This window comes from Sciurus carolinensis, chromosome 2 (assembly GCF_902686445.1).
Source record: "Sciurus carolinensis chromosome 2, mSciCar1.2, whole genome shotgun sequence".
Taxonomy (NCBI): Eukaryota; Metazoa; Chordata; class Mammalia; order Rodentia; family Sciuridae; genus Sciurus; species Sciurus carolinensis.
Genome location: NC_062214.1, coordinates 110,670,347 through 110,682,111, shown reverse-complemented (window position 1 = coordinate 110,682,111; position 11,765 = coordinate 110,670,347). Strand labels below are relative to the sequence as shown.

At 52.6% G+C, this 11,765-nt stretch overlaps 1 protein-coding gene across 1 annotated transcript in view; it reads right to left on the bottom strand.

The window, feature by feature from the left end:
* Sptbn5 (spectrin beta, non-erythrocytic 5) overlaps positions 1–11,765 on the bottom strand; it is a 48,520-nt gene that overhangs the window by 1,527 nt on the left and 35,228 nt on the right. Inside the window, exons 50-68 of the mRNA XM_047539291.1 lie at positions 9,828–9,918; positions 9,537–9,683; positions 8,876–9,013; positions 8,545–8,801; positions 8,151–8,337; positions 7,578–7,790; positions 6,453–6,649; positions 6,140–6,344; positions 5,737–5,931; positions 4,461–4,622; positions 3,949–4,166; positions 3,616–3,805; positions 3,233–3,409; positions 2,971–3,075; positions 2,310–2,381; positions 1,732–1,820; positions 1,550–1,635; positions 631–694; positions 253–389 (exon numbers count right to left, since the gene is read on the bottom strand). Coding sequence (XP_047395247.1) covers positions 253–389; positions 631–694; positions 1,550–1,635; positions 1,732–1,820; positions 2,310–2,381; positions 2,971–3,075; positions 3,233–3,409; positions 3,616–3,805; positions 3,949–4,166; positions 4,461–4,622; positions 5,737–5,931; positions 6,140–6,344; positions 6,453–6,649; positions 7,578–7,790; positions 8,151–8,337; positions 8,545–8,801; positions 8,876–9,013; positions 9,537–9,683; positions 9,828–9,918 — 2,930 coding nt within the window. The remainder of the gene's footprint in view (positions 1–252; positions 390–630; positions 695–1,549; positions 1,636–1,731; positions 1,821–2,309; positions 2,382–2,970; positions 3,076–3,232; positions 3,410–3,615; positions 3,806–3,948; positions 4,167–4,460; positions 4,623–5,736; positions 5,932–6,139; positions 6,345–6,452; positions 6,650–7,577; positions 7,791–8,150; positions 8,338–8,544; positions 8,802–8,875; positions 9,014–9,536; positions 9,684–9,827; positions 9,919–11,765) is intronic.

The following is an 11,765-nucleotide window of genomic DNA, read 5'->3' as shown; positions in this document are numbered from 1 at the left end:
GGCCTATAATCTCATGAACATGCTGATATCTTGGCCCTTTGTCCCTGGGAGCAGGACTGAGGAAGGAGGAGAGGATGGGGGCTGAGAGCAAGGGTATGAGCAAAGGGGCAGATGGTTGGGATGTGCTGCAAATGAACACTGTTTTTGAAGAGGAAAGAAACGGAGGGAGGCCAGAAAGGATTGTGGCTCTAGACAGACAAATCCAGGTGAGCTTTCCAGCGAAGTGCAAGGGAAGCCTGGGATACCTCCTACCTGGGGGCTGGCTAGAGCAGGAAAGACCTTGTACAGCCTCCGGGGCAGGGCTGAGCATCTGCTGGGTCTGGCCCAGTGTAGAGAATGAGGCAAGCAGGGCCGAGGTGGGGTGAAGTTCTGGGTGGTGACAGTCATGTCTGTGGAGAAAGAGCCTTGTGGCTTGGGCTCTGCCATCACAGCTGTGAGTGGGGTTTGCACCCAGAGTAGGGGTGTTAGGGCGTTCTATTTCCCATGGATAGCTAGAGGGTCTCAAAGGCAGGGGACTCCCACACCCCAGCAGAATAGGTCAGAGTTCCAGAACCTTGGGTGTGGGAATAGCCTCTGTGCCAGTCCCTGAAGCTCAGACTTCCCCCACCGCCACCTACCCAAGCATCCCACCTGAGCAGAGCAGCTGCACTCTCTGCCATGAATCTTGCTTTAGGTTCTGGGCTGAGATTCTGGGCTGTAGAGCAAGGGAAAAAGAACAGTTACCTGGCCCAGACCCAAGCCATCCCAGGCAGCCAACTCCCCTGTATGTCCCTTCCTCCTGCCCCTGGAGGTTTTGCCCTGGTCTGTGGAGTCCACTTGCATCCCACGTGGACAACAGCATGGGTGAACCACTTCCCCGGTGCATCCTGTCTTCTGGACACAACACAGCCAGGAGAGGTGCAGTGTGGAGGGGTGGGAGATGCTGAAATAACTGAAGAAACTTCAGGTCTCTGGAGTTGTGGACAGATGTCTTGGGATAGAGTCTGGGGGAAACTGAGGAGTGGGGTCAGACCCCAGGACATTCCCTGAACATGCTGTCTGCACAGAGCCTTGCCACACACCCAGTGAAGGCCAAAATGGTGCTTTCTGGTGTTCCTCCTGGTGGTAGAACCAGGCTTGGTCACTGTTCACCAGACACATCAAGGAGGTGGCATTCAGAATTGTCTGAGGATTAGGGAAGTCCCTCGGGAGCAGATAAAGCAGAACCTGGAATATCCTTGACAGAACAGAATCCACAAGGATCCTTGCAGGAAGGGTTTGTGTGTGGGTCTCAAAAGTGGTGGACTGCAAAGGGGGCAAAACAGGACTAGGAGGTCCCTGGGGGGTCAAGACTGGCACTACCTTTTGCCAATTAGTTGCCTGACTTTGAATAAATTACTTAACCTCTCTGGGCCTTAAATTCTTTGAGGGAAGAGAATAAGTCCCAGGTACTTTGGAGGGGAGGGGCTAGAAAGACGATGTGAAATTTTCCAATGTCAGTTGTACTGGGAGCTTGGGACCCAGGGAATCAACACCCTACCCCTGCCATCCCCAGTCTTCCTTAACCCACCTGCTGCACTGCCCACGGCTTGCTGCCAACTCTCAGCCTGCTCTTCAGATGGTGCTACAAACAGGATCTCTGCCCCGCTGCTTGGCCTGCCATCCAAATAGTCATGGGTCAAAAGCAACCCCTGCATCTGGCCCCTCAGTTATGTGGCTGCTGCTGGGAGGCTGGGCTGGAGTCAATCTCACCTCGAGAACACGTGCTTCCTGTCCTGGTGGTCCTTCAGCCTCTCACACTGAGCTCCCTCAAGGTCATGGGGGATTGTGGAAGCCACTTTCTGAGGAGAGAGGAGGTACAGGGTAACTGTGGGCATCTACGCTTTTCCCTGTGGATCTCTTTCTGTTGTCTGACCCCTTAGCCTTGTCTCCAGCCCTCAAAAGCCAGTTCCTTGCTCCTTTTGCTGTCTGCTACCTCCACTGCCATCCAAGGTCCCATAGCAATTGTCCCATGAGCTGGCACCAAGCTGTTGAGTGAGGTGGCAAGGTAGCACACAAAGGGAAGGCTACAGCCAGGTCTTGTCAAAGCCTGTCCATGTGTCCAGAGCCTTCCGGGAGAAGTTCTAGGCTGGTAGAGCCAGGAGGGGCTCCAACAAGGAAACCAAGAAAAGTATGAAGAGCAGGAAGGAACAGTCCTACCCACTTCTGGGTGGGTCTGAAGTAAACTTGAGAGCAGGGGAGTTGGTCTATCCAAATTCACAAAGCCAAGCCCAGGTGGCACTTAGTGGTTTTGCCAAGGGGAACTGCGTGGGGAATCGGCCAGCACTTACCTTCCTCCCCACAGGCAGAAGCTGCTGCTTAAGCTCCAGAGACCCCATCATGGCATGGGTACCCTTTGCCTCCTGAAAAGATGGGGTCAGCACAATGACCTTTCTGCAAGGTCCTCCTAACCTGCTCCTTCCCCACTTTTTCATTTCTAATGACCCTCAACTCTTATGGCCAGTGTGCCCAGCTCCCTGCTGCTTGTTCCAGGGTATGGGTCCTTACCCCCCATGGCCCTGGTCCTACTGGGCTCGTGCTGTCTGGCTGTATAATCCAGGAAGATGCTGGTGTTGAGGGGAGGGCTTGGTCCAATGGGGACACTTGGCTGTAGTTCCCTCATCTCAGTCAACTGTGTTTTTGGCACCCTGGGATGTCATTTGACTGCCAGCTCTCCTAAGTGTCAGGCACTGCATCTGCTCCAGCAGCTTCTGTTCCTTCTCAGAGGATCAAGTGAGCCAGATGAAGCCTTGAAAACTCAGCAGGGTTTTACAAACACCAAGAGGGTGCTTTTTCTCTCTAATGGGGTTTTCCCGAAGAGGCCCTGAGAGGGTGAATGCTGGCAGCTGTGGGGAGTCCTGACTTACAGGCTGAGACTATCCCCCCGCCCCCTGGCCCAGTTTTCCAGGTGTACCAGGTCTTTGCTTGCCCCTTGCCCCAGCTCCCCCGTACCTCTGTCGTTTTCTGCAGCTGGGCAAACTTCTCCTTCTGCGCTTCCAGCAGCTTTTCTAAATTCCTGTGTCTGTGGAGCAGCCGCTCTACATCTGACACTGAGTGCTAGGGAGAAGCAAGTCAGGGTGAGATCCAATTTCTTGGGTGCTGAGAGCCTCTCCTCACCCTCCACAACCCAGCCAGGGTGCCAGTGAGCGGAGCAGGGTCTGTCCTGGGCCATGGCTGCCAGAGGACACCTGGCTCTGGGCACGTCTCCACTCACCCCACAACTGGGCTCCAGCAAGAGGCCCTCCCTGGAAGCCAGCCAGGCCTCTGCCTGCTCCAGACCCTGCCTCAGCTTCTGCAGGTCCCAGCTCTCCTTGCAGCGTTGCTGGCACAGCGTCCACTCTGCCTGGAGCTCTTGTAGCTGCCAATGCAGCTCCTGCAGATTCTCTGCCACCTGGAAGGGAGTGACTGCTGCCATGAGAGCTGGGCACCCATGGCACTCCCGCTCTGGGCAGGGCAGGAGAATCATATAGAAAGCAGAGGGCCCTTCCCCACTGCGGCCTCTCTGTCCCTCCTCCAGCCTTCCTGTCCTGCTGGTTTCCATATGTGCAAGGGGTTCCAAGGCTTTGGGAGGGTTCATCCCACCCTCTGTTCTCGCACCTCCAGGGACATAAAGTGGCCATCTTCCACCAGCTGCTGCCCTTCCTTCTGTACGTCCTGGGCTTGAAGGCAGTGCTCTTGGAGTTCTTGCCACAGGTCCTCATGTTGCCCAAGAAGCTGCTCAGCCCCCACCATGTCCCCAGCCAACTCCTCTGAGGACACCAGCACCTTCCACTCCTGAGCCCATGCTCTGCAGGGAAAGGAAGCTGCTACCAGAGCTGGTAGGGCAGCCTGGGGAACAGGGCAGAGAGAGTCCTGCTCCCCACAAATCCAGGATGACCCCCATCCCTCAAGGCAGAGCTGAACCAACTGCCAAGGCAGAAGACCACCTACAGCAGTTCCTGACAGCGCCCAAGGAAGGCATGGCCCTGGGCAGCCTGCTCCAGGTACTGGCCCCACTCCTGGGCCTTCGCCTCCAGGGTGGCCCAGACCTCCTGCACCTTGGCCAGCTGCTTGGTCAGGCCCTCTTGAGCCTCAGGGTGCTGCTGGCCTAGTCGACAGGTTTCCATCTGTACCCGTGCCAACTCCTTTTTGATAGCTGCCAGTTCTCTCTGAAGCCAGAACACAAGATTAGGCCACAATCTCCCCTTTGGACCCCCATTCATACATGCTCCCCATTCAGGAGCCCAGGCCTCTCTAAGGAGCACCCTCCACTATGCTTTATAATCTGGTCCAAGTTTCAGGGTCCTGAGGGAGAGGGCCTTGGGTTCTGAGGGGAGGCCCATGTAGAATCCTTGGATAAGGGCTCTCCTGATGGCTTCTGGGGAGGGGCTGAGATGGACAGGTCCTTCACCTCTGACCTCTGGAAGGTGCTCAGATGGGCAGGCCGTGGGCAAGGCCCTCACCTGCAGGCGCCTATTAGGCTGGGGTTGCAAGGGCTGCTGCACAGATGACAGGTGGTGGCCATGGATCTCTCCTTCAATCAGAGAAGTTTTCTCCTGTATCCAGCCCTGGAGCTCTGTGGCTGCCTGCTCTAAGTCACGAACTTCCCGTGCTGCAGCCAGGTTCTGGGAGAAAACGGAGGCCCTCCTGGAGCTAAGCTTTGCTCCCAGGGCCCCCTTGTCCCTGATACATGGTCTCCTCAGCCACCTGCTTTCGAATGGGGATGGAGTGACTCATCCTGACCCTCCAGTACAGAAAATGTTCTAGACATGGCAGCTACACAATGAATGTGATGTTACTGGGGTTGAGAAGGAGCTTTCAGTGCCCATCTCATGGGAAAGACAGGCATGAGGCCCTGGTGTGTTTGAGAACACGTCTGTCCATGTGAAGAGCAGGCTGGCATGTGGGGGGCCTGGGCAGGCCACAGCCGTGGCATTTCTGCTGGGGCCAGGACAGGAGGAGTGAGCCAGGACCCTTGGGCTATGGGGACTGTCAAGGACTTAATGAGCTGGGCTGCTCTCACAGAATCCAGCAGCTGTGGTCAAGAGCTAAGGTTCTGGAAGAAAGCTGATTTCCTGGGGGGTGGCGGGGAGGGGGAAAGAGAAGAAAGAAGGAACTTTGGAGGAAAATGGGACAGGCAGGGGAAGGAAAGATAGTGGACTGAGACAGACGCTATTACCCTATGTGTATGTATGATTACACGAATGGTGTGAATCTACATCGTGTACAACCATAGAAATGAAAAGTTGTACCCCATTTGCATACAATGAATCAAAATGCAGTCTGTAAAAATAAAGACTTAAATTAAAAAAAAAAAAAAGAAAGCTGATTTCCTTGGTGTACAAACCCACTCAGAGCATTGAGAGTAGAGGAATAGGTAAGAAGAAGGGGCTTGGCACCACATGGAGTTAAATGTGTGACCGATGAAGAGAAGGGCAGAAGAGAAGGGATAAGGCTTGTCTTACTAGAATGAGAGCCCGTGCTAGGGAAAGGGAAACTGGCCAGACACACTATCTGCTGCTTCTTGGAGCTGTGGACAGTACTAGGAGGAAGCCAGATCAGAGGAGAAGCTCAATGGGGGAGACTGAGGCTCCCACCTGCTTGTCTTTGGGAGTTAGAGCCAGTACACACATGCACACACTCTCCACAACCGATGGGACTGCTCGTCTCCAGTCCCAGCATCGAGCAGGACTGCCCAGCCCCTTGGCTACCCGCCCAGCCTGGTCTGTAGGTGCCTACCTCTGCACGTGCTTTGATTGTTTTGTCCAGCCTCTCCCAAGTGGCCTCAATGCGGCTCTTCTGGGCTTGAATCTGGGGATAGTACCTGGGTACTCCCTTTTCCAGGGGCCCTGCCAGCTCCCTCAGGGCCTGTATCTTGGCCTGCCCCAGACTCTGGATTTCCCTGCTGAAAGCACCAAACTTCTCTTCCAGAACCTGCAAGGTTATGGGACCAGGCAGTGTCACTCTGTAGGTCATGTCTTGAAGCCTGTGGAGCTCATGAAGAGCTTGGTAGGATCTGATGCGTACATAACCCATTAGCACTGGTTCTAGAACCACAAGGATCCTCCTAGAGATGCCCCTTCCGGCTTCCTTGCTGCTCCCTCTATCCACCGTCCCCCAGGTTAGCCCAGAACTGACTCACCTTGACACTCTGCAGGTCCTGCCCATAGTCCTGGGACTCAGCAATGGCCACCCTGGTGGTCAGCCAGGCATCAAGGAGCAGGGTCTCTTGCTCTAGTTGGTGGAGCCGTAGCTGCTCCTGCAGGCCTTGTCCCCTGCCCTCCACCCTCCGCAGCAGCTGCTCGTGGGCCTTGCTCACCGCCTGTAGCTGAGCCAGCACCTTGGGGCTGCAGCAGGAAGGACAGCCTGGACTGGCACCCTTGTCCAGGTTGGACTAACCTCAGCTACCTCTGTGGGGGGCACCCTTCTCCCACGAGGGTGTGGCTGTGGCACACCTGTCTGGGTTCTGCCTGCTTTCCAGGAGGGCTGCTGTCTGCTGCAGTTGCTCCATGCGCTGACTGAATCCCTCCAGGTCTCTCCTGGTGGCCTCCAGTCGCCGCAGAAGGACCTGAGTGGCCTCAGCACTCTGGCCCATGTCCTCGCTGTCAAGGACATGGCCCTGTTCAGCCAGCCAGGATCCTGCCTCTAGGAGCTAGGGTGACAACAGATCATTTTTTTCCTGGATGAAGACCCTGGGGCTCTGGCCTATGATTTGTGGCTTCTAGATTTACAGCAGTTGTTCTCAGCTGGCTACAGATTGGAATCCCCTGGTGAAGTGCCTTTCCAACTCCCTAAGCCTGTGCCCCACCCTGGTAGATTCTCAACAGGTCTGGATGGAGTCTGAGCATCAGTGTTTCTTTTTCTTTCATTTTCTTTTGAGACTGGATTTCACTATGTTGTCCAGGCTAGTCTTGAACTCCTGGGCTCAAGTGATTGACCCTCCCCGCTACCTTGCCTCCTGAGTAACTGGGACTGTAGGGCACACTGCCATGCCCAGAGATCAATGTTTCCTGAAGGTTCCAGGTGATTCTTTTTTTCCACACAAAATAAAGACACTTTGTTCTAGATTCCCAGGCATAGATTGTTTTTGTCACATGATTTTTTTTTTTTTTTTTTTTCCGTGCTGGGGATTGAACCCAGGGCCTTGTGCATGCAAGGCAAGCACTCTACCAACTGAGATATATCCCCAGCCCGTCACATGATAATAGAACAAAATTGTAGTCAATATTCCTTTCCGTGTTTTTCCTTTTCATTTCTTATTACTTTATTTAGTTTTTCTTCCTATACAAATGTATTCACATTGTGAGGTAGTTTAGGTAGAATCACGAGATGAAGTTTCTAGGTGATTCTGATGCAAAACCCTGGTTGAGAACCACTGGTTTAGAAGAAACAGTTAAATGAAGCAAACAACCCAGTGGCCTATTTTCTGGGGAACAGGCAGATGGAAGAACTTGGGACAGGAAACCTCTTAGTGAGGGAGACAGAAGATGCACAGCACCTGGCCCTTGCAGGAGTCACCTTCCAGGTGACTCTGGGTATTCTCAAGTCCAGCCCTACCCCTCTGCACTCCACCCTCTCACCTCCATCAGAAGCTGCTGGGCCTCCTGGGCCTGCTGCAACAGCAGCCTCCGCCGTGTGGTCTCTGCTCGAAGTTGGTTCAGGGCTGCCTCCAACTGCTGCAACCGGGCAGCAACCTCATGGGCAGCAAAGTGCCCAGCCTGCACCAGCTTGTGCCCTGTGCCTATCACCACCTGGGTCAGAGCCTCGTGACTGCTCATTTCACTCTCCAAGTGCTGTGGAGGAGAGGACAAAAAAAAAAAAAAAACAAAACAACCACCAGGGATGAGCTGGGGATATAGTACAGCTGGTAGAGTGCTTGCCTCACATGCGCAAGGCCCTGGGTTCAATTCCCAGCACCACAAAAAACAAAACAAAAAAAACAGGGATGCTGTGACACTTGGGATGCCCCCAGAATTGTGCCTGAGTCTCATGGTACCCCACAGACTTGTTTCCCTGGAGTTCCCTGTCCCAAACTTGCAAAGAATCTGCAGTGCCCCCCAAAGCAGGAAGAACCTAGCTGGGCCATGATGCATATTCCTTGTCTGTGAGCCCTGCCTGCTTTTAAGGCAGCCCTTCCCAGCGTGAGCCAGCACCTGGTGCTTCTCCTGCAGGTGCCGCACGGCACTCAGGCTCTGGCCATAGTCCTGGGCAGTGGCCAAGGGCAGCTTCTCCTGCACCCAGGCCATCTCCTCGTCAGCATCCCTAAAGAACTGCAAGAGGAGGCTCTGGGCCTCCAGGGCTGCCCTGCGCTCCTGCAGGGGCTCCCGAAGACTCTGCAACCTGCAGCAGGGGAAGGCAGAACCAGGAGGGGAACATGGTCATCAGAACTGGGCCCCGACTGTGACACAGAGCCTACCCCTTCTGTGACCCTCATCATGGAAAGGGGAAAGAAATGAGAAGACATGAGCTGGGAAGAGGGGCCGGGTGTCCCTACAGGGAATGGAGGAAGAGAAAAAACACGCGAGGCTGGGGGCCCAGCCAATCTACCTCTGGAGCAGCTGTCGGGCCCGCTCTTCCATATCTTTGGCGAGGCAGTGACCATCCCTCTCAGAGGTCTGGGCCTGATCCAGCAGGGCCTGTGCCTGACTGGTCTGCCTCTCCAGGGCTGCTTCCAGCTCCCCTTGTGCCCCCAGGAGCTTGCCTACCCCAGGTAGGTCCTGGTCCCTGAAAGGGGCTTTCAGCTGACTCTCCATGGGCTCCAGCCAGCTCTCCAGCTCCTTGATCCTCCGCTGTAGATGTAGGACCTGGGCAGAGCATGAGAAGGCAGTAGGGGAGGCCAGAGCCCCACCCAGCTGCTCTGTACACGTCACAGCCTCACCTCACATGCTTTCTGTAGCTTGACCACCTTCCTCTGGCAGTTGACCTGCAGCTCAGTCCAGAGCTCTTTCAGCTCCTGCAGCTGCTCTTGAATGGTCTCTGAGGCTGGGTGGCCCCTGTGCAGCAGCCTCTGCCCCTCCTGCAGTCACAACATGACGTATACCTCACAGACTCAGGACTACTGGTACCAGGGCCCTTGCATTGTCTTCAATGACCAGCCCTACAGCTGTATAGTCTTGGGCAAGTTTCTTAGCCTCTCTGAGCCTTATGTTCCTCATCCATATAATGGAAATAACAGTAATTTGTTTCAGTGAGATAGAGTATATGCAATACTTAGTAGGTCACTTAACATCAGTCTGGGGTGAAGACCTCCTTTGTAGGTGGAAAAGGAAATGTTTTTAAAGGTGTTATATTTGCTGCCTCCACCTACAGAATTACTGGCCATGTACTTCTCATGTCAAAATGTTATCTTCAAAATTATTGGAAAGTCACCATTTTTGGAAAGGGAACCCCAAGGAAGTACCATACTGTGTGTCACTTACATGTCACTGCCTAGGAAGGCACCGGCACAAGGAAAGCCCTTGGTGAACATCAGCTGTCATTGCCATGGTTCTAGGCTCTGAGGGGTTGTCTGTGGCCCCCTTGTCCCCATGGGGCCTCACCTTCTGCAGCTCCTGTTGCTGGGGAACACTCGCATCCAGCTCGGCCTGGAAATTCTGCTGCTTCCGTAACTGTGCTTGCAGCTTGGCTGGGTCCCGCCAATCTTCCTCCAGAGCCACCAGGTTCTTCTCCCTCAGCCACGAGGCCACCTGAGAGCATGGGGAAGACCAGGTTCTGCTGCCTTGGGCTCTCCCCTCTCCCTGACTTCTGGGGTGCCCTGAAAGAAGGGTGGCTTTTCCCTGGGCCATCTCCTCCTCCAACCCACAAGCACTCCTGCTCCAAGTAAGGGGAACCTCGAGAGAATCCTGCAGAAAAGTTCGCAGCTGCTGCAGCTCCTCCAGCTGGCGACCCTGGATCCTTACTCGTTCCACCAGTGCCTCTTTCCTGCAGAAGGAGGGTCTCATAGGTCCGAGGCTCGCCCATCAGGACCTGGAACTGCTACAGGTGTGTATGCGCATGTATGTGCAACATGTGCACATACACATCCTTCTAGCCTAGCACAGCCTTTCTTGGTATCGTGATCCTGAGTCAGGTTTCCTCTGAAATCATGACACATCACCTCTATATTAGTGTTTTTATGTGGGCTGAGTTGTAGCTTCTATGTTGAAATCCTATTGCCCAGAAATTCAGAATGGGGCTGTATTGGAAATAAGGTGTTTGAAGAGATAACCAAGTTCAAATGAAGTCATGTGGGTTGGCTTAATCTGACATGACTGGTAATTTTTTTTTTTTTTTTTTTTTTGGTAATGGGGATAGAACCCAGGGCACTTAACCACTGAGACACATTCGCAGTCTACTTTTGTATTTTATTCAGAGACAGAATTGCTTAGGACCTCACTAAGTTACTAAGGCTGGCTTTGAACTCACGATCCTCCTGCCTCGGCCTCCTGAGCCGTTGGGATTATAGGTGTGTGCCACCACACCTGGCATGACTGATACTCTTTCTTTCTTAAATTTTTTTTTTTTTTTTTTTTTTTTTTAGTTGTAGATGGAGACAATACCTTTATTTTATTTGTTTGCTTTTATGTGGTGCCAGGGATTGAACCCAGTGCCTCACGCGTGCCAGGCAAGCACTCTACCACTGAGCCACAATCCCAGCCCATGACTGATATTCTTAATGAGGACACAGAAATGCCCAGAGAGGAAACCATGTGAAGACACAGAAAGAAGATGGCCATCTACAAGGCCAGAAGAGAGGTCAAGAAACAAACTCTACTGTCAACTTGATCTTGGACCTCTAGCTTCTAGAATTATGAGAAAATAAGTTTCTATTGTTTATACTACTCAGTCTGTGGCATTTTGTTATAGCAGTCCAAACAGAGTCATACAGTATCTCAGCCACTTTTTTTTTTTTTTTTTTTTTTTTTTTTTTTTTTTTTTTTTGGGTGCTGGGGTTCAAACCCAGGGCCTTGTGCTTACAAGGCAAGCACTCTACCGACTGAGCTATCTCCCCAGCCCCCTCAGCCACTTTTTAATCATGCATTAGTATTAGCAAGAACATTTTAAGGAGCTACTCCAACTATAGATAGGTAGATAAAGATAATATTTAATATAATTTATAATAACACTTGATATATAATGTGTATATGTTATATACCAATTTATGCATTTTATATATGTACCTCTGTACCAATGTATTAAGTACATTGCCACATGCATGAAAATAAAGATTATAAATGAGATCTACAAGAGAAACAGGAAAAGAGGTTCACACTAATAAGAGTGTGAACCACACTGCCAGAGGATATAGTGTGGGGTGGAGGTACAGAGGGGCCTAACTGAAGTGAAGCCCCCTCCTAAGGATGGCAGAAACCTGGGTGGGGGCAGAGACAGGGTGGCACTGTGCCAGAATCAGCCAGGCCTGCCAGAAACCGCCCAAGGTGACGGAGACCAGCAAACCAACATTCCATTTGTTATTTCAAAGACCTCCTCATACAGGTGAGGTTCACCTGCAAGAATGGAGAAGTGGGCTGGGGCTGGGGCTCAGTGGTAGAGCACTTGCCTAGCACATGGGTTCCATCTTCAACACCACATAAAAGTAAATAAATAGATAAATAAAACAAAGATAAAAAAAAAAAAAAAAAGAATGGAGAGGGGATAGCCTGGACCCCAGGGCATCAGCGCAAGTAATCACAAAATTAATAGGAGCTGGTAGGCTCTCTGGGAAGGATGGTTCTTGCCAATCTGAGGTCCAGCTTTTGGCCAAATCTGCCTCAATCTAACAGTCCCAG